The sequence below is a fragment of the Oncorhynchus kisutch genome, linkage group LG24, assembly GCF_002021735.2.
Source record: "Oncorhynchus kisutch isolate 150728-3 linkage group LG24, Okis_V2, whole genome shotgun sequence".
Taxonomy (NCBI): Eukaryota; Metazoa; Chordata; class Actinopteri; order Salmoniformes; family Salmonidae; genus Oncorhynchus; species Oncorhynchus kisutch.
Window position 1 is genome coordinate 41,558,119 of NC_034197.2, and position 26,533 is coordinate 41,584,651.

At 47.2% G+C, this 26,533-nt stretch overlaps 1 protein-coding gene across 1 annotated transcript in view; it reads right to left on the bottom strand.

The window, feature by feature from the left end:
* The window catches only part of LOC109881165 (laminin subunit alpha-5-like), a 272,787-nt gene that overhangs the window by 116,178 nt on the left and 130,076 nt on the right, over nucleotides 1-26,533 (bottom strand). Inside the window, 16 exon segments of the mRNA XM_031803671.1 lie at nucleotides 1,572-1,726; nucleotides 3,204-3,360; nucleotides 3,589-3,688; nucleotides 6,240-6,345; nucleotides 6,529-6,581; nucleotides 6,915-7,014; nucleotides 7,128-7,180; nucleotides 7,300-7,437; nucleotides 9,085-9,219; nucleotides 9,987-10,121; nucleotides 11,416-11,553; nucleotides 13,127-13,267; nucleotides 14,737-14,793; nucleotides 15,240-15,374; nucleotides 16,253-16,343; nucleotides 18,173-18,291. Of these exon segments, the coding sequence (XP_031659531.1) occupies nucleotides 1,572-1,726; nucleotides 3,204-3,360; nucleotides 3,589-3,688; nucleotides 6,240-6,345; nucleotides 6,529-6,581; nucleotides 6,915-7,014; nucleotides 7,128-7,180; nucleotides 7,300-7,437; nucleotides 9,085-9,219; nucleotides 9,987-10,121; nucleotides 11,416-11,553; nucleotides 13,127-13,267; nucleotides 14,737-14,793; nucleotides 15,240-15,374; nucleotides 16,253-16,343; nucleotides 18,173-18,291 (1,813 nt within the window).

Below are 26,533 nucleotides of genomic sequence, written 5' to 3' on the forward strand. Positions count from 1 at the left end.
GAGAGAGAGAGACAGAGACAGAGCGAGAAGAGAGGGAGACCGCTGAGGAGAGAGAGACAGTAGACAGAGAGAGAATGAGAAACGAGGAGAGAGAGAGAGACAGAGAGAGATGAGAACGAGAGAGAGTGAGAGACCGCGAGAGAAACGAAGGAGAGATAGATCCACTCAAGTAAATACAGAAAATACTGTAGATCCACTCAGTAAATACAGTACTGTAGATCCATACTCAGTAAATACAGTACTGTAGATCCACTCAGTAAATACAGTACTGTAGATCCACTCAGTAATACAGTACTGTAAATCCACTCAGTAAATACAGTACTGTAGATCCACTCAGTAAATACAGTACTGTAGATCCACTCAGTAAATACAGTACTGTAAAATCCACTCAGTAAATACAGTACTGTAGATCCACTCAGTAAATACAGTACTGTAAATCCACTCAGTAAATACAGTACTGTAGATCCACTCAGTAAATACAGTACTGTAGATCCACTCAGTAAAATACAGTACTGTAAATCCACTCAGTAATACAGGACTGTAGATCCACTCAGTAAATACAGTACTGTAAATCCACTCAGTAATACAGTACTGTAGATCCACTCAGTAAATACAGTACTGTAGATCCACTCAGTAAATACAGTACTGTAGATCCATACTCAGTAAATACAGTACTGTTAGATCCACTCAGTAAATACAGTACTGTAGATCCACTCAGTAAATACAGTACTGTAGATCCACTCAGTAAATACAGTACTGTAGATCCACTCAGTAAATACAGTACTGTAGATCCATACTCAGTAAATACAGTACTGTAGATCCACTCAGTAAATACAGTACTGTAGATCCACTCAGTAAATACAGTACTGTAGATCCACTCAGTAAATACAGTACTGTAGATCCACTCAGTAAATACAGTACTGTAGATCCACTCAGTAAATACAGTACTGTAGATCCATACTCAGTAAATACAGTACTGTAGATCCATACTCAGTAAATAGAGGAGAGGGAGTAGGAGAGGGAGTAGAGGTGGAGGAGGAGGAGGAGGAGGGAGAGGAAGAGGAGGGGGAAGGGGGAAGAGGAGGAGGGGGAGTAGAGGTGAAGGAGGAGGAAGAGGAGGAGGAGGAAGAGGAAGAGGAGGGGGAGGAGGAGCAGGAGGAAGCGGAAGGGGAAGGGGTATAGCAAATGATAAGGTCTGAGTTAAAAACCCTGTGGTAGTATAGGAGGTTAGAGGACTATGGGGTTTGGGAGGTTGAGGGGTCAGAGGTCAGGATTTTCAGTTCCTCAGAAACCCTTGAACCGCGACAGGAAGTTCACCCATAGCCAGCGCTAAACCCTGCCTCTACATGCCAATACCCACCAATCACCAGCTGCCTCTGGGAGATGCCACTATGACCATCCATGAGGAGAAGAGAGCGAGGGGAGGAGGAGCGAAAGGAGAGCAGCATAATTGGAAGAGAAGAGGAGGAGAGGCTGGGGAGAGGAAGGCTGGGGAGAGGAAGGCTGGGGAGAGGAAGGCTGTGTCCCATTGGACCTTTTCCCTATATAGTGCACTAAGGGCAGGATAGTACAGAGTCTTACACTTACAGTTACCGCACATGAAGTTCTTCCCGTCTTCCAGGACGGACACCCTGCCCCTCATGTCCAGGCCACCTCGATTCACGTAGCGCAAGACTATTTGAAACAGGTCCGGAGAGCTGACCGAGACTTGAACCACCACCTTGGACTGGGGGGATGACACGTAGGGGTGGGGGGCAGGGAGGAGGACAAGAAATGGAGAGGAGGGAGGGGAGAGGGTAGGTAGGGAGGGGAGAGGGTCTGTTATGGGATGTCTGTTATCTAATATTTCAACCCCTTTTTTCTCCTCAATTTCAATCTTGTCGGCAAAGGTTGAGTCAAGGTCGAACCCTGGTCTGTAGTGACGCCTCAATACTGCGATGTAATGCCTTAGACCGCTGTGATACAGCCTGGAATCAAACCCTGGTCTGTAGTGACGCCTCAATACTGCGACGCAATGCCTTAGACCGCTGTGATACAGCCTGGAATCAAACCCTGGTCTGTAGTGACGCCTCAATACTGCGACGCAATGCCTTAGACCGCTGTGATACAGCCTGGGATCGAACCCTGGTCTGTAGTGACGCCTCAATACTGCGACGCAATGCCTTAGACCGCTGTGATACAGCCTGGGATCGAACCCTGGTCTGTAGTGACGCCTCAATACTGCGACGCAATGCCTTAGACCGCTGTGATACAGCCTGGGATCGAACCATGGTCTGTAGTGACGCCTCAATACTGCGATGTAATGCCTTAGACCGCTGTGATACAGCCTGGAATCGAACCCTGGTCTGTAGTGACGCCTCAATACTGCGACGCAATGCCTTAGACCGCTGTGATACAGCCTGGGATCGAACCCTGGTCTGTAGTGACGCCTCAATACTGCGACGCAATGCCTTAGACCGCTGTGATACAGCCTGGGATCGAACCCTGGTCTGTAGTGACACCTACAGACCAGGGTTCGCAAAACCGGAGGCCCTGGGATGTTTTTCTAAGGAGTATAATTCATTGGCAGATCCCTCCGGTGGGATTCCTACTTAACCCACAGGAAGTCCCACCCAGTTGACCATAAATGGTGATAGCCTTCAATGGCGCTGCCCATGTTAAAACAGGCTTTTTTGACTCACATGTGCCCTCTAACCATCTCTATGCCTAGCACACACCTCTCCCGCCCATAAAACACACAGGAAGCACCACAATGCAAACACGCCAGTCATCAATCACCCAAGCATAAAGCAAGCTGTCCTACTAAAGCTATACCACAGGGACACTATACCTAAAACGACAACCTATTGAACCTTGAGACTTATTCAGGAGAATAAGTTATGGTTGCAAATGCAAAAAATGGGGTTAGAATGACTGAGGTTTGAAGTTGACCGCAGAATTGAACACATGTTGTAGTGAAGACAATTCATTAGTCATGAATATAACAGAGAACACACAGAGAGGATGTCTATGATAACATAGCAACTCCTTCCCCGGGGGGAACGAATTCAGTTACTACTACTAACAAATAAAACGACACATCATTTGAAAAACATAATAACAGCTGTGTGTGAGATCTAAGACAGTGGAAAGGGAGGACAGAGCCACAGAGATATAGGCTATATGTACTAGGTATTAATATACATGTGGTATAGAGGACTCACCTGAATGGAGGACATCTGAGCGTACCCTCTCCAGCTGAACCCTTCAAACTCCAAGGGGTTGTAGCCGAAGCGCACCGGCCGCCCGTCCAGCATGGTACCCTCCTCTATCTCAAACTTCAGGTGGTGCAGGTCTGGAAAGTAGTGGTCTGGACGAGGCCTTGAAAGGAGAAACGGAATGCTGGTTGAATTTTTTTATTTAAATTTACGTTTAAAATTATATTTTCAGTAAATGAAAATAGAAAGCCTCCTATTGGGTATCGTATGTTTCTCGGGGGTTAATAAAGCTTCCGGGAAAAAAAGTGATCAGGAAATGACAATGGGACTCTTCTTCTTTTTTCTATCTGTGATGCAAACGGAATGTTTTCACACCCCTTTTTTCACTCACATGTTACACTTGGATCCCTCCACGTTGGGTCTGCAACGACATCTCCCGGTCCTCTCCCCACAGGACTGACCCACTGATCCTCCAATGTCACACTGACAGCCTGCAACACACACACCAACACATCTAGATATACTGCTGTACAACCTGCAACACACACACCAACACATCTAGAGGACCTGATATACTGCTGTACAACCTGCAACACACACACCAACACATCTAGAGGACCTGATATACTGCAGTACAACCTGCAACACACACACCAACACATCTAGAGGACCTGATATACTGCTGTACAACCTGCAACACACACACCAACACATCTAGAGGACCTGATATACTGCTGTACAACCTGCAACACACACACCAACACATCTAGAGGACCTGATATACTGCTGTACAACCTGCAACACACACACCAACACATCTAGAGGACCTGATATACTGCTGTACAACCTGCAACACACACACCAACACATCTAGAGGACCTGATATACTGCAGTACAACCTGCAACACACACACCAACACATCTAGAGGACCTGATATACTGCTGTACAACCTGCAACACACACACCAACACATCTAGAGGACCTGATATACTGCAGTACAACCTTTATAGTTTATTTAAAAAAATGTATAGTACACCAGACTGGTGTTATTGTAACAGAGGAGATTTGGAATTCGCCCTCTCAAGGTATCTCTGCTTGAGACATGTAAAGCCCAACTTTTGCCCCCGAACCATGAGGATGTTCTCTTGATCTAATGGTTAAGATGTTGGGTTGGCGAGCGGTATTAGGATCCCTGGGGGTACTAAGATCCCTGTGGGCACCTAGCCTATCCACAGGGGGTACTAGGACCCCTGGGGGTACCTAGCCTATCCAAAGGGGGTACTAGGATCCCTGGGGGTACCTAGCCTATCCACGGGGGGTACTAGGACCCCTGGGGGTACCTAGCCTATCCACAGGGGGTACTAGGATCCCTGGGGGTACCTAGCCTATCCACAGGGGGTACTAGGATCCCTGGGGGTACCTAGCCTATCCACAGGGGGTACTAGGACTCCTGGGGGTAACTAGCCTATCCACAGGGGGTACTAGGATCCCTGGGGGTACCTAGCCTATCCACAGGGGGTACTAGGATCCCTGGGGTACTTGGCCTATCCACAGGGGGTACTAGGATCCCTGGGGGTACCTAGCCTATCCACAGGGGGTACTAGGATCCCTGGGGGTACCTAGCCTATCCACATGGGGTACTAGGATCCCTGTGGGTACCTAGCCTATCCACAGGGGGTACTAGGATCCCTGTGGGTACCTAGCCTATCCACAGGGGGTACTAGGATCCCTGGGGGTACCTAGCCTATCCACAGGGGGTACTAGGACCCCTGGGTTACTTGGACCCCTGGGGGTACCTAGCCTATCCACAGGGGGTACTAGGACCCCTGGGGGTACCTAGCCTATCCACAGGGGGTACTAGGACCCCTGGGGGTACCTAGCCTATCCACAGGGGTACTAGGATCCCTGGGGGTACTTAGCCTATCCACAGGGGGTACTTGGACCCCTGGGGGTACCTAGCCTATCCACAGGGGGTACTAGGATCCCTGGGGGTACCTAGCCTATCCACAGGGGGTACTAGGACCCCTGGGGGTACCTAGCCTATCCACAGGGGGTACTAGGACCCCTGGGGGTACCTAGCCTATCCACAGGGGGTACTAGGACCCCTGGGGGTACCTAGCCTATCCACAGGGGGTACTAGGACCCCTGGGGGTACCTAGCCTATCCACAGGGGTACTAGGATCCCTGGGGGTACTTAGCCTATCCACAGGGGGTACTTGGACCCCTGGGGGTACCTAGCCTATCCACAGGGGGTACTAGGATCCCTGGGGGTACCTAGCCTATCCACAGGGGGTACTAGGACCCCTGGGGGTACCTAGCCTATCCACAGGGGGTACTAGGACCCCTGGGGGTACCTAGCCTATCCACAGGGGGTACTAGGACCCCTGGGGGTACCTAGCCTATCCACAGGGGTACTAGGATCCCTGGGGGTACTTAGCCTATCCACAGGGGGTACTTGGACCCCTGGGGGTACCTAGCCTATCCACAGGGGGTACTAGGATCCCTGGGGGTACCTAGCCTATCCACAGGGGGTACAAGGACCCCTGGGGGTACCTAGCCTATCCACAGGGGGTACTAGGACCCCTGGGGGTACCTAGCCTATCCACAGGGGGTACTAGGACCCCTGGGGGTACCTAGCCTATCCACAGGGGGTACTAGGATCCCTGTGGGTACCTAGCCTATCCACAGGGGGTACTAGGATCCCTGGGGGTACCTAGCCTATCCACAGGGGGTACTAGGATCCCTGTGGGTACCTAGCCTATCCACAGGGGGTACTAGGATCCCTGGGGGTACCTAGCCTATCCACAGGGGGTACTAGGATCCCTGGGGGTACCTGGCCTATCCACAGGGGGTACTAGGATCCCTGTGGGTACCTAGCCTATCCACAGGGGGTACTAGGATCCCTGTGGGTACCTAGCCTATCCACAGGGGGTACTAGAGAAGACTCATGAGACCATAGGCCTACTGGTAGATTGTACAAGATGGGGTACTTCAGGGGTCCTCTGGACAGAGCAACATTCAGTTGGATGTCGAAGGGTTACCTTGACAGCCGAAGAAGCTGCCACTCTGCAGGTTGAAGTATCCGTCTTTACACACAGAGCAGGTGCCACTGCACACGTTGGGTTTACAGTGACATTGGCCGTTGTTCTGAAGGAGCCCGAGAAGAAAAGAAAACAACTTTTAAAGATCCGTTGAATTGAAACAAGTAGTGGTCTAATTGAACTGTATGTTCCATCTGTACCGTGACAGAACTCTACTGTAGCTAGCCAGTATTACTGGATGCTTCATGTCAACTAAATCAGTTGAATCGTTGAGAAAAAAGCTTTTCACCTGAGCACACTCTGCCACACCGGCCACAGTCCCTTCAACATTGCATTCACAGTCTGGGAGAAGGAGGAACACACAGAAAATACAATACATTTTTGTCATTCACTTCAGGAAGTAGTATAGGAAGTAGTAGAATCTACTGCTACCCAAACAGAATTTCTCACGTTTGAAACAAAGTCTACTACATAAATGATTCACAATTACAAGCACAATGTTTCCTTTTGATAAAACAGGAAGTGTAAAGATGTCTCCTTTTGATAAAACAGGAAGTGTAAAGATGTCTCCTTTTGATAAAACAGGAAGTGTACAGATGTCTCCTTTTTGATGAAACAGGAAGTGTAAAGATGTCTCCTTTTTGATGAAACAGGAAGTGTACAGATGTCTCTTACTGGAACATCTGTAGACGGTGTCAGGTGACAGGTTCCAGAACAGAGGTTTACACCTGTCACAGGCCACTCCCTCCACGTAAGGACGACACTCACAGGAACCCTGTTAAAAGATGTGCAGAGATGACTAAACAATGAACAACAGTACAGAATATATGTTGCATTTGGTTAAAACATATTTTATTAGAAACCGAACGAACCGTAGATGCTACTTACAACAGTTGGCAGGACCTCGTTCTGCACAGAGCCGGCTGGGTTGCATGTGCCGGCTGTTCAGGGGAGAAAGTAACACAATCTCTTTAACTCTCTCTCTCTGGGACAATAAAGTAGAAACTTGAACTTGAAAGATTGAGATCAAGTTTAAGATCAAGATGGACTCTAGTCTTACCTTGGCAGAGAGGGAATCTGTAGGTTCCAGAGCTGCAGGTGTCACACCTCTGTCCCACGACGTTGGGTAGACAGGTACACTGACCACTCACCTGGTCACAGCTACTGAACCTGGAGCCCTCAGCTGAACACTGACAAGCTGAGGGAGGAGAGAGATATTAACACATTAGCATAGTAGCTGTGGAGCGAGATAGCCAGCTAGCATTTAGCTACATTCAGAAAACTTTTTCAAATTGAACCTTTATTTAACTAGGCAAGTCAGTTATGAACAAATTCTTATTTACAATGACGGCCTACCGGGGAACAGTGGGTTAACTGCCTTGTTCAGGGGCAGAAAGACAGATTTTTAACCTTGTCAGCTCGGGGGATTCGATTTAGCGATCGTTCGGTTACTGGCCCAACGCTCTAACCACTTAGGCTACATGCCGCCTCTACACTCTAACCACTAGGCTACCTGCCGCCTCTACACTCCTAACCACTAGGCTACCTGCCGCCTCTACACTCTAACCACTAGTCTACCTGCCACCTCTACACTCTAACCACTAGTCTACCTGCCGCCTCTACACTCTAACCACTAGGCTACCTGCCTCCTCTACTCTCTAACCACTAGGCTACCCTGCCGCCTCTACACTCTAACCACTAGGCTACCTGCCGCCTCTACACTCTAACCACTTAGGCTACCTGCCACCTCTACACTCTAACCACTAGGCTACCCTGCCGCCTCTACACTCTAACCATTAGGCTACCCTGCCGCCTCTACACTCTAACCATTAGGCTACCCTGCTGCCTTTACACACTAACCACTACGCTACCCTGCCGCCTCCACACTCTAACCACTAGGCTACCTGCCGCCTCTACACTCTAACCACTAGGCTACCTGACACCTCTACACTCTAACCACTAGACTACCTGCCTCCTCTACACTCTAACCACTAGGCTACCTGCCTCCTCTACACTCTAACCACTAGGCTACCCTGCCGCCTCTACACTCTAACCACTAGGCTACCCTGCCTCCTCTACACTCTAACCACTAGGCTACCCTGCCCCCTCTACACTCTAACCACTAGGCTACCCTGCCGCCTCTACACTCTAACCACTAGGCTACCCTGCCGCCCCTACACTCTAACCACTAGGCTACCTGCCACCTCTACACTCTAACCACTAGGCTACCCTGCCGCCCCTACACTCTAACCACTAGGCTACCCTGCCGCCCCTACACTCTAACCACTAGGCTACCTGCCACCTCTACACTCTAACCACTAGGCTACCCTGCCGCCCCTACACTCTAACCACTAGGCTACCCTGCCGCCTCTACACTCTAACCACTAGGCTACCTGCCGCCTCTACACTCTAACCACTAGGCTACCGTGCCGCCTCTACACTCTAACCACTAGTCTACCTGCCTCCTCTACACTCTAACCACTAGGCTACCTGCCTCCTCTACACTCTAACCACTAGGCTACCGGCCGCCTCTACACTCTAACCACTAGTCTACCTGCCTCCTCTACACTCTAACCATTAGGCTACCTGCCACCTCTACTCTCTAACCACTAGGCTACCTGCCGCCTCAATCTCATTTACAGAAAGGAACTACAGGTGTGTCATCCAGATAAGACGGTATAGTAAATATAGCACAACACATGACAAAACACACAATGCAAAGGACCCAATGTTGAACAGAAACGGCTTCATTAACATATCTATAAATAAGAGTTTTAACATGTTGAATCAATCTGATCAAACACCAATCAGGCTTTGAGATGTCGTCTGAACTCGGACAACTTACGCGTGCAGCTGGGGAAGCCGTAGAAACCAGGAGCACACTGCTCACAGGCGGTGCCGCTGTAGTTGGGTCTGCAGTGGCAGTGGCCCGACACACTGCAGCTGGAGCCCAGGGAGGTGCGAGGATCACAGGTGCACTCTGTTTAAACAGGAAGTGACAACATCATGAGAAACATGAAAGCATCAATTTAACAAATCTACAAATAATTAGGAGTTATTTAGGATTAAGTTACAGGATGATTCGTCTCCCACGGCAATGTGGTCTCAAACATCACCACCAAACGGTCTGGGTAGAGAGTTCGGCACCTCCACAAAATGTTTAATGTGTGGTGTGTTTTATTTTGGTGTCTGGTGTAAAGTTGTGGTGTGTGTAGTTGTGGTGTGTGTAGCTTCAGTGTGTGTAGTTGAGGTGTGTGTAGTTGAGGTGTGTGTAGTTTCAGTGTGTGTAGTTGAGGTGTGTGTAGTTGAGGTGTGTGTAGTTATTGTGTGTTTTATTGTGGTGTGTGTAGTTGAGGTGTGTGTAGTTGAGGTGTGTGTAGTTGTGGTGTGTGTAGTTTCAGTGTGTGTAGTTGAGGTGTGTGTAGTTGGGGTGTGTGTAGTTATTGTGTGTTTTATTGTGGTGTCTGGAGTATGTAATTGAGGTGTGTGTAGTTGATGAGCGTGGTATGTGTAGATGTGGTGTGTGTAGGTGTGGTGTGTGTAGTTTTGGTGTGTGTAGTTGATGAGTGTGGTGTGTGTAGTTTTGGTATGTGTAGATGTGGTGTGTGTAGTTGATGAGCGTGGTATGTGTAGATGTGGTGTGTGTAGGTGTGGTGTGTGTAGTTGATGAGCGTGGTATGTGTAGATGTGGTGTGTGTAGTTTCGGTGTGTGTAGTTGATGAGCGTGGCGTGTGGTCCTGTCAGTACCTTGGCAGTTGGGGTAGGAGTGGAAGCCTGATCTACACTGCTCACATCGCGGTCCCTGGAACTCTGGACGACACACACACTGTCCAGAGACATCACAACCCCCTGGGAGGGAACCCACGCTGCTACAGCCACACACTGATGGAGGAAGAGGGAGAGAGGGGGAGGGAGGAGGGGAGGGGGAAGGGAGGAGGGGGAGAGGAGGGGGGAGGGGGAGGGAGGAGGGGGAGAGGAGGAGGGGGAGGGAGGAGGGGGAGAGGAGGAGGGGGAGGGGGAGGGAGAGAGGAGGAGGGGGAGGGGGAGGGAGGAGGGGGAGGGAGGAGGGGGAGAGGAGGAGGGAGAGAAACATTAGTTTCGATGTAACGTCTGTTGTCCTGTGTCAGTTGTCTGTAGAGACAGACAGTGTTATGGAGCTGTAACCTGTGTCAGTTGTCTGGAGAGACAGACAGTATTATGGAGCTGTAACCTGTGTCAGTTGTCTGTAGAGAGACAGACAGTATTATGGAGCTGTAACCTGTGTCAGTTGTCCGGAGAGACAGACAGTATTATGGAGCTGTAACCTGTGTCAGTTGTCTGTAGAGAGACAGACAGTATTATGGAGCTGTAACCTGTGTCAGTTGTCTGTAGAGACAGACAGTATTATGGAGCTGTAACCTGTGTCAGTTGTCTGGAGAGACAGACAGTATTATGGAGCTGTAACCTGTGTCAGTTGTCTGGAGAGACAGACAGTATTATGGAGCTGTAACCTGTGTCAGTTGTCTGTAGAGAGACAGACAGTATTATGGAGCTGTAACCTGTGTCAGTTGTCTGTAGAGAGACAGACAGTATTATGGAGCTGTAACCTGTGTCCGTTGTCTGGAGAGACAGACAGTATTATGGAGCTGTAACCTGTGTCAGTTGTCTGTAGAGACAGACAGTATTATGGAGCTGTAACCTGTGTCAGTTGTCTGGAGAGACAGACAGTATTATGGAGCTGTAACCTGTGTCAGTTGTCTGGAGAGACAGACAGTATTATGGAGCTGTAACCTGTGTCAGTTGTCTGTAGAGAGACAGACAGTATTATGGAGCTGTAACCTGTGTCAGTTGTCTGTAGAGAGACAGACAGTATTATGGAGCTGTAACCTGTGTCAGTTGTCTGTAGAGAGACAGACAGTATTATGGAGCTGTAACCTGTGTCAGTTGTCTGGAGAGACAGACAGTATTATGGAGCTGTAACCTGTGTCAGTTGTCCGGAGAGACAGACAGTATTATGGAGCTGTAACCTGTGTCAGCCTTCAAACAGTGTTTTTGTAGCCAGTCTTTGGCAGACAGACAATGACTTTGGCACAGTGGTCACAATGTGTTGGCTGAGACTCACGTTGGCAGAGGGGGTAGTGATGTGTGTGTGTATGTGTGCGTGTGCGTGTGTGTGTGTGTGTGTGTGTATACTCACGTTGGCAAAGGGGATAGTTGAAGTAGCCTGGGGTACACTGGTCACATGAATAACCCTGAAAGCCTTGGCGACACAGGCACTGCCCCGTCAGGAGGTCACACCTACCATCATGACATCCCGGACCAAAGCACTGACAGGCTGGGAGAGGACACACACACACACACACACACACTGGGATTAAAAGAGAATCACTGTCTCAGTGTCACTGACAATCACAGTGCCACTGTCTCAGCCTCCAGTATTTGTGCTGCAGTAGTTTATGTGTTGGGGGGCTGGGGTCAGTTTGTTATATCTGGAGTACTTCTCCTGTCCTATTCGGTGTCCTGTGTGAATCTAAGTGTGCGTTCTCTAATTCTCTCCTTCTCTCTTTCTCTCTCTCGGAGGACCTGAGCCCTAGGACCAGGCCTCAGGACTACCAGACATGATGACTCCTTGCTGTCCCCAGTCCACCTGGCCGTGCTGCTGCTCCAGTTTCAACTGTTCTGCCTTATTATTATACGACCATGCTGGTCATTTATGAACATTTGAACATCTTGGCCATGTTCTGTTATAATCTCCACCCGGCACAGCCAGAAGAGGACTGGCCACCCCACATAGCCTGGTTCCTCTCTAGGTTTCTTCCTAGGTTTTGGCCTTTCTAGGGAGTTTTTCCTAGCCACCGTGCTTCTATACCTGCATTGCTTGCTGTTTGGGGTTTTAAGCTGGGTTTCTGTACAGCACTTTGAGATATCAGCTGATGTACGAAGGGCTATATAAATAAATTTGATTTGATTTGATTACACACACACTTGTGTAATGAACAAGTGTGTGTTTGAGTACATATGGGAGTGGGGGGGGGAATCTGTATGTGTGTATGTGTATGTGTGTGTGTGTGTGTGTGTGTGTGTGTGTGTGTGTGTGTGTGTGTGTGTGTGTGTGTGTGTGTGTGTGTGTGTGCTATTGGGTGTATTGTGTCTGTCTTATTTTTTTGCCTGTTAGTTTACGGAAGAAAGGAATATCTTGGAGCGTATATTTGAGTAAAATCCTTTAGCAACTGTAAAACAACCCTAACTACCCAGAACAGACTGTAAAACAACCCTAACTACCCAGAACAGACTGTAAAACAACCCTAACTACCCAGAACAAACTGTAAAACAACCCTAACTACCCAGAACAAACTGTAAAACAACCCTAACTACCCAGAACAGACTGTAAAACGAGCATAACTACCCAGAACAAACTGTAAAACAACCCTAACTACCCAGAACAAACTGTAAAACGAGCATAACTACCCAGAACAGACTGTAAAACAACCCTAACTACCCAGAACAAACTGTAAAACAACCCTAACTACCCAGAACAAACTGTAAAACGAGCATAACTACCCAGAACAGACTGTAAAACAACCCTAACTACCCAGAACAAACTGTAAAACAACCCTAACTACCCAGAACAAACTGTAAAACGAGCATAACTACCCAGAACAGACTGTAAAACAACCCTAACTACCCAGAACAAACTGTAAAACAACCCTAACTACCCAGAACAAACTGTAAAACGAGCATAACTACCCAGAACAGACTGTAAAACAACCCTAACTACCCAGAACAAACTGTAAAACGAGCCTAACTCAGTCAAGGTGCTCTCGACAGTGTCGTGGATAGCAGGGAGCTAGGCCCCAGTTATGTACTGGACCGTACGCAGTCAGTAGTAGACATATGACTTGACTTACTCTGGCAGTTGAGTCCGTAGTGCCCTGGTGCACAGCTGTCACAGTGGTCCCCAGTGAAACCGGGTTTGCAGATACAGGTACGGGTACGCGGATCAGGACGGCAGGAGTTTCCCTCCGTACCCGCAGCACTGCACTCACAGTCTACACAGAGACAGAGACAGAGAGACACACACACACACACACACACACACACACACACACACACACACACACACACACACACACACACACACACACACACACACACACACACACACACACACACACACACACACACACACACACACACACAGAGATAAGAGACAAGCATTTATATCACACACTGTAGCCAGGTTAGACTTGACATTGTTTTGTTCTGCGGCAGGTAGCCTAGTGGTTCGAGCGTTGGACTAGAAACCGAAAGGTTGCTAGATCGAATCCCCCAGAGCTGACAAGGTAAAAAAAAGGTTTTAAAAAATCTGTCATTCTGCCCCTGAACAGGCAGTTAACCCGCTGTTCCCTGGTAGGCCGTCATTGTAAATAAGAATTTGTTCTCAACTGACTCGTCTAGTTAAAAAAGGTTTAAATTAACAATCAATAATAATAATCACATTCCATTAAAGGAGAGAATGATGGGAGACAATAATACCCAGACAGCCTTGCCTGTCTGCAGAATGTATTACCTGTCTGCACAATGTATTACCTGTCTGCACAATGTATTACCTGTCTGCACAATGTATTACCTGTCTGCACAATGTATTACCTGTCTGCACAATGTATTACCTGTCTGCACAATGTATTACCTGTCTGCACAATGTATTACCTGTCTGCACAATGTATTACCTGTCTGCACAATGTATTACCTGTCTGCACAATGTATTACCTGTCTGCACAATGTATTACCTGTCTGCACAATGTATTACCTGTCTGCACAATGTATTACCTGTCTGCACAATGTATTACCTGTCTGCACAATGTATTACCTGTCTGCACAATGTATTACCTGTCTGCACAATGTATTACCTGTCTGCACAATGTATTACCTGTCTGCACAATGTATTACCTGTCTGCAGAATGTATTACCTGTCTGCACAATGTATTACCTGTCTGCACAATGTATTACCTGTCTGCACAATGTATTACCTGTCTGCAGAATGTATTACCTGTCTGCAGAATGTATTACCTTACCTGTCTGCAGAATGTATTACCTGTCTGCACAATGTATTACCTGTCTGCACAATGTATTACCTGTCTGCACAATGTATTACCTGTCTGCACAATGTATTACCTGTCTGCACAATGTATTACCTGTCTGCACAATGTATTACCTGTCTGCACAATGTATTACCTGTCTGCACAATGTATTACCTGTCTGCACAATGTATTACCTGTCTGCACAATGTATTACCTGTCTGCACAATGTATTACCTGTCTGCACAATGTATTACCTGTCTGCACAATGTATTACCTGTCTGCACAATGTATTACCTGTCTGCACAATGTATTACCTGTCTGCACAATGTATTACCTGTCTGCACAATGTATTACCTGTCTGCACAATGTATTACCTGTCTGCACAATGTATTACCGACTCAAATAAATAACGAATGAAACACATTTAAAAGCCTTACTGATGATTTCTCCGGCAGGTTTGACCTCTCTGTCGGTGTTGTTGTTGAGGTCGTTTGCTACGGCAGAAACAGACACATTAAACAAGGTATAGCAGAGAGAGAGAGAGAGTTCTTATCGATCCTGGGCTACTGGAAAGTTGTAGGATCTGTTTCCCGGACATAGATTAAGCCTAGTCCTTTCAATAGACTCTCTCATTGTAGATGATTTCTACTCCAAGACTAGGTGTAATCTGTGTCTGAGCAGGAAAACTGTAGATACTTACGGTAACTTCAGAGAGCTAAAAAAAATGCTGCTCTCAACTACAGTACTTTCTACTCTAAGACTAGGTGTAATCTGTGTCTGAGCAGGAAAACTGTCCTTAGAGGCTATGTCCAGTTTATGCCCCTAAACTCTTTACCCAAATATCCTTATATGAGGACCATAAAAATGATGCCGTTGTAGATACTTACGGTAACTTCAGAGAGCAAAAAAAAAAAATGCTGCTCTCAACTACAGTACTTACGGTAGCAGTCTGGGAAGTTAATGTATCCCTCAGCACAGGAGTCACAGTTCTCTCCGGTGTAGTTGGGTTTACAGTAACAACGACCCGTCAGATCCTCACAGGTACCATCTGTGAACTCTGACTGGCACACACAGGCTGCAGAGAGGAGGAGGAGGAAGAAGAGGAAGAGGAGGAGTAGGAGTAGGAGTAGGAGGAGGAGGAAGAGGAGGAGGAGGAAGAGGAGGAGGAAGAGGAGAAGAAGGAGAATGAGGAGGAGGAGAAGAAGGAGGAAGAGGAGGGAGAGGAAGAGCAGGAGGAGGAGGAGGAGAAGAAGGAGGAGGAAGAGGAGAAGGAGGAGGAAGAGGAGAAGGAGGAGAAGGAGGAGGAAGAGGAGAAGAAGGAGGAAGAGGAGGGAGAGGAAGAGGAGGAGGAGGAGTAGGAGGAGGAGAAGAAGGAGGAGGAAGAGGAGAAGGAGGAGGAAGAGGAGGGAGAGGAAGAGGAGGAGGAGGAGGAGGAGGAGGAGGAGGAGGAGGAGGAGGAGGAGGAGGAAGAGGAGGAGGAGGAAGAGGAGGAGGAAGAGGAGAAGAAGGAGAATGAGGAGGAGGAGAAGAAGGAGGAAGAGGAGGGAGAGGAAGAGCAGAAGAAGGAGGAGGAGAAGAAGGAGGAGGAAGAGGAGAAGGAGGAGGAAGAGGAGAAGGAGGAGAAGGAGGAGGAAGAGGAGAAGAAGGAGGAAGAGGAGGGAGAGGAAGAGGAGTAGGAGGAGGAGAAGAAGGAGGAGGAAGAGGAGAAGGAGGAGGAAGAGGAGGGAGAGGAAGAGGAGGAGGAGGAGGAGGAGGAGGAGGAGGAGGAGGAGGAGGAGGAGGAGGAGGAGGAGGAGGAGGAGGACAATGACCTATATCATTCTGCTGTCATGTGACAAACATATCAGGAAGACGTAACAATTCAGCTACAATGCCACAAGGGAAAAATAAAATATGATCATTCAAATAGACCAATCAAGATGTATTTTTGTCTGAATATAAACTGTCACTCACGGGAGCAAGCCAATGGGGAGTCCAGAGGATGGTCAGGTGATCTGTAGTAGGTGAGGACACAGCGCTCACAGTTGACACCAGCGGTGTGATGCTGGGAGAGGGAAACAAGGTAGAACGAGTCACAGGAAACAAGGTAGAATGAGTCAACAACACAGGATTACAATGAGTCAATGACATACAACACATGACAACACTCAGTACAGCAATGTAGGACACAGTGCAGGTGAAATGGACCTGGTGTAATGGAATAGGGAGGCTATAAAAATAAAAGTTGATTGATTGATTAATTAATATATTGATTGATGAAACAAATGTAATTTAACTAGTAAACGAACCATGTCTTTTATCTTCTGTAATCATCTCCTACTATAAGGAGTAGGTGTTGATAAAAGGGCAGTAGTAATACCTGACACTCCATGCAGACTCCGCCCCCCCTGTACTGTCCCTGGACGTTGATGCTAGCTCTCCTCTGGTCAACCTCGGGGTCGTAGTAACAGCCAAACAGTAGTAATACCTGACACTCCATGCAGACTCCGCCCCCCCTGTACTGTCCCTGGACGTTGATGCTAGCTCTCCTCTGGTCAACCTCGGGGTCGTAGTAACAGCCAAACAGTAGTAATACCTGACACTCCATGCAGACTCCGCCCCCCCTGTACTGTCCCTGGACGTTGATGCTAGCTCTCCTCTGGTCAACCTCGGGGTCGTAGTAACAGCCAAACAGTAGTAATACCTGACACTCCATGCAGACTCCGCCCCCCCCTGTACTGTCCCTGGACGTTGATGCTAGCTCTCCTCTGGTCAACCTCGGGGTCGTAGTAACAGCCAAACAGTAGTAATACCTGACACTCCATGCAGACTCCGCCCCCCCTGTACTGTCCCTGGACGTTGATGCTAGCTCTCCTCTGGTCAACCTCGGGGTCGTAGTAACAGCCAAACAGTAGTAATACCTGACACTCCATGCAGACTCCGCCCCCCCCTGTACTGTCCCTGGACGTTGATGCTAGCTCTCCTCTGGTCAACCTCGGGGTCGTAGTAACAGCCAAACAGTAGTAATACCTGACACTCCATGCAGACTCCGCCCCCCCTGTACTGTCCCTGGACGTTGATGCTAGCTCTCCTCTGGTCAACCTCGGGGTCGTAGTAACAGCCAAACAGTAGTAATACCTGACACTCCATGCAGACTCCGCCCCCCCTGTACTGTCCCTGGACGTTGATGCTAGCTCTCCTCTGGTCAACCTCGGGGTCGTAGTAACAGCCAAACAGTAGTAATACCTGACACTCCATGCAGACTCCGCCCCCCCTGTACTGTCCCTGGACGTTGATGCTAGCTCTCCTCTGGTCAACCTCGGGGTCGTAGTAACAGCCAAACAGTAGTAATACCTGACACTCCATGCAGACTCCGCCCCCCCTGTACTGTCCCTGGACGTTGATGCTAGCTCTCCTCTGGTCAACCTCGGGGTCGTAGTAACAGCCAAACAGTAGTAATACCTGACACTCCATGCAGACTCCGCCCCCCCTGTACTGTCCCTGGACGTTGATGCTAGCTCTCCTCTGGTCAACCTCGGGGTCGTAGTAACAGCCAAACAGTAGTAATACCTGACACTCCATGCAGACTCCGCCCCCCCTGTACTGTCCCTGGACGTTGATGCTAGCTCTCCTCTGGTCAACCTCGGGGTCGTAGTAACAGCCAAACAGTAGTAATACCTGACACTCCATGCAGACTCCGCCCCCCCTGTACTGTCCCTGGACGTTGATGCTAGCTCTCCTCTGGTCAACCTCGGGGTCGTAGTAACAGCCAAACAGTAGTAATACCTGACACTCCATGCAGACTCCGCCCCCCCTGTACTGTCCCTGGACGTTGATGCTAGCTCTCCTCTGGTCAACCTCGGGGTCGTAGTAACAGCCAAACAGTAGTAATACCTGACACTCCATGCAGACTCCGCCCCCCCTGTACTGTCCCTGGACGTTGATGCTAGCTCTCCTCTGGTCAACCTCGGGGTCGTAGTAACAGCCAAAGGAGTGTTGGTTACAGTTACAAGCTGAAAGAAATACGGACAGAAAATAATCAAACATCTCTTAGTACGCTAAATCTCTTAGTACGCTAAATCGTACAAGATCAATCAATCATTTATTACAATTTGAGATGGGTCAAAATCAATCTAGAACAACATTTTTTTTTTGACATTAATCAAAATCAATAAATAACTTATAAAATGAGAGATTCATCAAGATCAATAAATAACGTAAAATGAGAGATTCATCAAGGTCATTGAAGAAATTATGAGAACTACTAAATCAGAACGATGTCTCAGCTACAGGGAAACAAACAGGCAAGACAAGCAACAAACACTGACACACATTATAAGGAAAACATTTATGTTTTGGTTACTCTAGGATCAGGTCACCATAAGAATGACCTGTGTATCAATATAAACATATACAGTAGAGACAGAGAAAGAGAGAGGATAGAGAGAGAGAAAGTGAAGAGAGAGAGGAGAGAGAGAAAGAGGAGAGAGGACAGAGATAGAGAAGAGAGAAAAAGTAGAGAGAGAGAGGAGAGAGAGAAAGAGTAAAGAAAATAGAGACAGAGAAGAGAAAGTGAAGAGAGAAAAAGAGTAGAGAGCGAGAGAGAGGAGAGAGAGAAGGAGGAGAGAGGACAGAGATAGAGAAGAGAGAAAAAGAGTAGAGAGCGAGAGGAGAGAGAGAAAGAGTAGAGAGAGGAGAGAGAGAAAGAGAGAGACAGAGACAGAGAGAGAGAGAGAGAGAGAGAGGAGAGAGAAAGAGGAGAGAAAATAGAGACAGAGAAGAGAGAGAGAGAGGAGAGAGAGAAAGTGAAGAGAGAGAGAGAGAGAGAGAGACAGAGACAGAGAGAGAGAGAGAGAGAGAGAGAACACAACAGTGAGCAAGGAAAGAACAATATCTAACTGTTCAGAATGTACAGAGACAGAAAAAAGATCTATAGACATGCTGTATCTCTGAGATTTTTTTAATTGTACCTTTATTTAACTAGGCAAGTCAGTTAATAACAAATTCATAATTTCAATGACAGCCTAGGAACAGTGGGTTAACTGCCTGTTCAGGGGGAGAACAACAGATTTGTACCTCGTCAGCTCGGGGTTTTGAACTTGCAACCTTCCGGTTACTAGTCCAACGCTCTAACCGCTAGGCTACCCTGCCGCCCCTGGCAGACCTACTAGATACCACTGGCAGACCTACTGTATCTCTGAAATACCTCTGGCAGACATTCTGTATCTCTGAGATACTTCTGGCAGAAATCTTTTATTCTAGAACTAAAGAGATATCTCTGGTAGACATCCTTTGTTCTAGAACTAAAGAGATATCTCTAGTAGACATCCTTTGTTCTAGAACTAAAGAGATATCTCTGGTAGACATCCTTTGTTCTAGAACTAAAGAGATATCTCTGGTAGACATCCTTTGTTCTATAACTAAAGAGATATCTCTGGTAGACATCCTTTGTTCTAGAACTAAAGAGATATCTCTGGTAGGCATCCTTTGTTCTAGAACTAAAGAGATATCTCTGGCAGACATCCTTTGTTCAAGAACTAAAGAGATATCTCTGGTAGACGTCCTTTGTTCTAGAACTAAAGAGATATCTCTGGCAGACATCCTTTGCTCTAGAACTATAGAGATATCTCTGGCAGACATCCTTTGTTCTAGAACTAAAGAGATATCTCTGGCAGACATCCTTTGTTCTAGAACTAAAGAGATATCTCTGGTAGGCATCCTTTGTTCTAGAACTATAGAGATATCTCTGGCAGACATCCTTTGTTCTAGAACTAAAGAGATATCTCTGGCAGACATCCTTTGTTCTAGAACTAAAGAGATTTCTCTGGCAGACATCCGTTGTTCTAGAACTAAAGAGATATCTCTGGCAGACATCCTTTGTTCTAGAACTAAAGAAATATCTCTGGCAGACATCCTTTGTTCTAGAACTAAAGAGATATCTCTGGTAGACATCCTTTGTTCTAGAACTAAAGAGATATCTCTGGTAGGCATCCTTTGTTCTAGAACTAAAGAGATATCTCTGGTAGACATCCTTTGTTCTAGAACTAAAGAGATATCTCTGGCAGACATCCTTTGCTCTAGAACTAAAGAGATATCTCTGGCAGACATCCTTTGTTCTAGAACTAAAGAGATTTCTCTGGCAGACATCCGTTGTTCTAGAACTAAAGAGATATCTCTGGCAGACATCCTTTGTTCTAGAACTAAAGAAATATCTCTGGCAGACATCCTTTGTTCTAGAACTAAAGAAATATCTCTGAAATACCTATAGACGTGTTATGTGTTTTAAAGCCTGAGGTCTGGTCTGACAGGTGTTTATCCCACACTATAGAAGATGAGAGACATAGTAGAGCATAGTAAACAATATAGATGAAGGTCTCTTCTCATCCCAACCAAAACTATCATTTCCACAGCAGCTAGAACTAACTAATGACATGTCTTGTCAAATCCTTTTTCTCTTCAACACACTCTTCAAAGGAGAAGAGGAGGTACAAGCCTTTTAAAAATTACAGCTCAAGTTTATCAGTATCTCCACTGTTTCTCAGTACCTCCACTGTTTACAGTATTTACACGGTTTCTCAGTACCTTCACAGTTTCTCAGTACCTCCACAGTTTCTCAGTACCTCCACAGTTTCTCAGTATCTCCACTGTTTCTCAGTACCTCCACTGTTTCTCTGTACCTCCACAGTTTCTCAGTATCTCCACTGTTTCTCAGTACCTCCACAGTTTCTCAGTACCTCCACAGTTTCTCAGTACCTCCACAGTTTCTCAGTATCTCCACAGTTTCTCAGTACCTCCACAGTTTCTCATTATCTCTGCAGTTTCTCGGTACCTCCACAGTTTCTCGGTATCTCCACAGTTTCTCAGTACCTCCACAGTTTCTCATTATCTCCACAGTTTCTCAGTACCTCCACAGTTTCTGAGTACCTCCACAGTTTCTCAGTACCTCCACAGTTTCTCAGTATCTCCACTGTTTCTCAGTACCTCCACAGTTTCTCAGTACCTCCACAGTTTCTCAGTACCTCCACAGTTTCTCAGTACCTCCACAGTTTCTCAGTATCTCCACAGTTTCTCAGTACCTCCACAGTTTCTCATTATCTCCACAGTTTCTCGGTACCTCCACAGTTTCTCGGTATCTCCACAGTTTCTCAGTACCTCCACAGTTTCTCAGTATCTCCACAGTTTCTCAGTACCTCCACAGTTTCTCAGTACCTCCACAGTTTCTCAGTATCTCCACAGTTTCTCAGTACCTCCACAGTTTCTCATTATCTCCACAGTTTCTCGGTACCTCCACAGTTTCTCGGTACCTCCACAGTTTCTGGGTATCTCCACAGTTTCTCAATACCTCCACAGTTTCTCAGTATCTCCACAGTTTCTCAGTACCTCCACAGTTTCTCGTGATCTCCACAGTTTCTCATTATCTCCACAGTTTCTCAGTACCTCCAGTTTCTCAGTATCTCCACAGTTTCTCAGTACCTCCACAGTTTCTCAGTACCTCCGCAGTTTCTCAGTACCTCCGCAGTTTCTCAGTACCTCCGCAGTTTCTCAGTACCTCCAGTGTTTACAGTACCTCCACAGTTTCTCAGTATCTCCACAGTTTCTCAGTACCTCCACAGTTTCTCAGTACCTCCACAGTTTCTCAGTATCTCCACAGTTTCTCAGTATCTCCACAGTTTCTCAGTACCTCCACAGTTTCTCAGTACCTCCACAGAGAAATGTTAAAGTTCTCAGCAAGGTTTGGGGTCAATTCCATTTCATTTAAATCAATCCAGGAAGTAATTCAATTGACCCCATTGGTTAACTTCCTGAATGGACTGAATTTAAATGGAATTGACCTCAACCCTGGTTCTCAGGGCCTTCTGATGTTCTTGTCTCCATCCGAGTGGACTGAGGGGTTGACATAGAATGGCCCTAATACTAAGATGCAGGAGAAATACAGATACGCTCTGTATCTACATCCTTCTGCCTTTTCTCACTGCTGTTCTGCAGTCAGAGCTGGAACTAAACCAGACCATATAAACTGGATTGAACTAAACCAGACCATATAAACTGGATTGAACTATGCCAGACCATATAAACTGGAATGAACTAAACCAGACCATATAAACAGTTCAGTTTTTTTGGTGGTGGGGGGGGGGGATAGAAGTAAAAACTATTTCAGGAAGCATTAGGATTAGATTAGATTAAGGGGAAAGAGAGAGAGGCGGATATCAGACATCCCAACCTTCCAAAAACCAAACACAGAAACACACACCACTGCTTGGCTTGGCAGCTCCATTTGAACCAATCCAGATCTTAGATAAAGCTATTTTTACTGAGTCTGAGAAAAGTTGTGAGGGTTGTCAGTCCTTATCAGCCTTCAGCGACAGGGAGGTGGCAATAGCTTTAAACATACACTCTTATCCACAACACACACACAGAGACAGAAAGAGAGCGAGAGATAGAAAGAGAGAGAGAGACAGAGAGAGAGAGAGAGAGACAGAATGTCTTTATTGTTTTGAAACTTCTGTATGTGTAATGTTTACTGTTAATTTTTATTGTTTATTTCACTTTTGTATATTATCTACCTCACTTGCTTTGGCAATGTTAACACGTTTCCCATGCCAATAAAGCCCCTTGAATTGAATTGACAGAGAAAGAGAGAGAGAGAAAGAGAGAGAGAGAGACAGAGACAGAGAGAGACAGAGAAAGACAGAGAGACAGAGACAGAGAGAGACAGAGCGAGAGAGAGAGAGACAGAGACAGAGACAGACAGAGAGAGACAGAGAGAGAGAGAGACTTATCCCCACTGATGTCAGCTCAGATCAAATGGGGCTCAGATCTAATGGGACTCAGTTCAGATCTACTTGGACTCAGCTCAGATCTAGTGGGACTCAGATCTAATGGGACTCAGCTCAGATCTAATGGGACTCAGATATAATGGGACTCAGCTCAGATCTAGTGGGACTCTGCTCAGATCTAATGGGACTCTGCTCAGATCTAATGGGACTCAGCTCAGCTCTAATGGGTCTCTGCTCAGATCTAATGGGACTCAGCTCAGATCTAATGGGACTCAGATCTAATGGGACTCAGCTCAGATCTAGTGGGACTCGGATCTAATGGGACTCAGCTCAGATCTAATGGGACTCAGATCTAATGGGACTCAGCTCAGATCTAATGGGACTCAGCTCAGATCTAATGGGACTCAGATCTAGTGGGACTCAGCTCAGATCTAGTGGGACTCTGCTCAGATCTAATGGGACTCTGCTCAGATCTAATGGGACTCAGCTCAGCTCTAATGGGTCTCTGCTCAGATCTAATGGGACTCAGCTCAGATCTAATGGGACTCAGATCTAATGGGACTCAGCTCAGATCTAGTGGGACTCGGATCTAATGGGACTCAGCTCAGATCTAATGGGACTCAGATCTAATGGGACTCAGCTCAGATCTAGTGGGACTCGGATCTAATGGGACTCAGCTCAGATCTAATGGGACTCAGATCTAATGGGACTCAGCTCAGCTCTAGTGGGACTCAGATCTAGTGGGACTCAGCTCAGATCTAATGGGACTCTGTTCAGATCTAATGGGACTCAGCTCAGATCTAATGGGACTCTGCTCAGATCTAGTGGGACACAGATCTAGTGGGACTCAGATCTAGTGGGACGCGGATCTAATGGGACTCAGATCTAATGGGACTCAGATCTAATGGGACTCAGATCTAATTGGACTCAGATCTAATGGGACTCAGATCTAATGGGACTGAGCTCAGATCTAATTGGACTCAGATCTAATGGGACTCAACTCAGGTCTAGTGGGACTCAGATCTAGTGGGACTCTGCTCAGATCTAATGGGACTCAGCTCAGATCTAATGGGACTCAGATCTAATGGGACTCAGCTCAGATCTAATGGTACTCAGATCTAATGGGACTCTGCTCAGATCTAATGGGACTGAGCTCAGATCTAATCGGACTCAGATCTAATGGGACTCAGCTCAGATCTAGTGGGACTCAGATCTAGTGGGACTCAGATCTAGTGGGACTCAGATCTAATGGGACTCAGATCTAATGGGACTCAGATCTAATGGGACTCAGCTCAGATCTAATGGGACTCAGCTCAGATCTAGTGGGACTCAGATCTAGGGGGGCTCAGATCTAGTGGGACTCGGATCTAATGGGACTCAGATCTAGTGGGACTCAGATCTAGTGGGACTCAGCTCAGACCTAGTGGGACTCTGCTCAGATCTAATGGGACTCAGATCTAATGGGACTCAGCTCAGATCTAGTGGGACTCGGATCTAATGGGACTCAGCTCAGATCTAATGGGACTCAGATCTAATGGGACTCTGCTCAGATCTAATGGGACTCTGCTCAGATCTAATGGGACTCTGCTCAGATCTAATGGGACTCAGCTCAGCTCTAATGGGTCTCTGCTCAGATCTAATGGGACTCAGCTCAGATCTAATGGGACTCAGATCTAATGGGACTCAGCTCAGATCTAGTGGGACTCGGATCTAATGGGACTCAGCTCAGATCTAATGGGACTCAGATCTAATGGGACTCAGCTCAGATCTAGTGGGACTCGGATCTAATGGGACTCAGCTCAGATCTAATGGGACTCAGATCTAATGGGACTCAGCTCAGCTCTAGTGGGACTCAGATCTAGTGGGACTCAGCTCAGATCTAATGGGACTCTGTTCAGATCTAATGGGACTCAGCTCAGATCTAATGGGACTCTGCTCAGATCTAGTGGGACACAGATCTAGTGGGACTCAGATCTAGTGGGACGCGGATCTAATGGGACTCAGATCTAATGGGACTCAGATCTAATGGGACTCAGATCTAATTGGACTCAGATCTAATGGGACTCAGATCTAATGGGACTGAGCTCAGATCTAATTGGACTCAGATCTAATGGGACTCAACTCAGGTCTAGTGGGACTCAGATCTAGTGGGACTCTGCTCAGATCTAATGGGACTCAGCTCAGATCTAATGGGACTCAGATCTAATGGGACTCAGCTCAGATCTAATGGTACTCAGATCTAATGGGACTCTGCTCAGATCTAATGGGACTGAGCTCAGATCTAATCGGACTCAGATCTAATGGGACTCAGATCTAATGGGACTCAGCTCAGATCTAGTGGGACTCAGATCTAGTGGGACTCAGATCTAGTGGGACTCAGATCTAATGGGACTCAGATCTAATGGGACTCAGATCTAATGGGACTCAGCTCAGATCTAATGGGACTCAGCTCAGATCTAGTGGGACTCAGATCTAGGGGGGCTCAGATCTAGTGGGACTCGGATCTAATGGGACTCAGATCTAGTGGGACTCAGATCTAGTGGGACTCAGCTCAGACCTAGTGGGACTCTGCTCAGATCTAATGGGACTCAGCTCAGATCTAATGGGACTCAGCTCAGATCTAGTGGGACTCAGCTCAGATCTAGTGGGACTCAGATCTAGTGGGACTCAGATCTAGTGGGACTCGGATCTAATTGGACTCAGATCTAATGGGACTCAGATCTAGTGGGACTCAGATCTAATGGGACTCAGATCTAATGGGACTCAGATCTAATTGGACTCAGATCTAATGGGACTCAGATCTAATGGGACTGAGCTCAGATCTAATTGGACTCAGATCTAATGGGACTCAACTCAGGTCTAGTGGGACTCAGATCTAGTGGGACTCTGCTCAGATCTAATGGGACTCAGCTCAGATCTAATGGGACTCAGATCTAATGGGACTCAGCTCAGATCTAATGGGACTCAGATCTAATGGGACTCTGCTCAGATCTAATGGGACTGAGCTCAGATCTAATCGGACTCAGATCTAATGGGACTCAGATCTAATGGGACTCAGCTCAGATCTAGTGGGACTCAGATCTAGTGGGACTCAGATCTAGTGGGACTCAGATCTAATGGGACTCAGATCTAATGGGACTCAGATCTAATGGGACTCAGCTCAGATCTAATGGGACTCAGCTCAGATCTAGTGGGACTCAGATCTAGGGGGGCTCAGATCTAGTGGGACTCGGATCTAATGGGACTCAGATCTAGTGGGACTCAGATCTAGTGGGACTCAGCTCAGACCTAGTGGGACTCTGCTCAGATCTAATGGGACTCAGCTCAGATCTAATGGGACTCAGCTCAGATCTAGTGGGACTCAGATCTAGTGGGGCTCAGATCTAGTGGGACTCGGATCTAATTGGACTCAGATCTAATGGGACTCAGATCTAGTGGGACTCAGATCTAATGGGACTCAGCTCAGATCTAGTGGGAC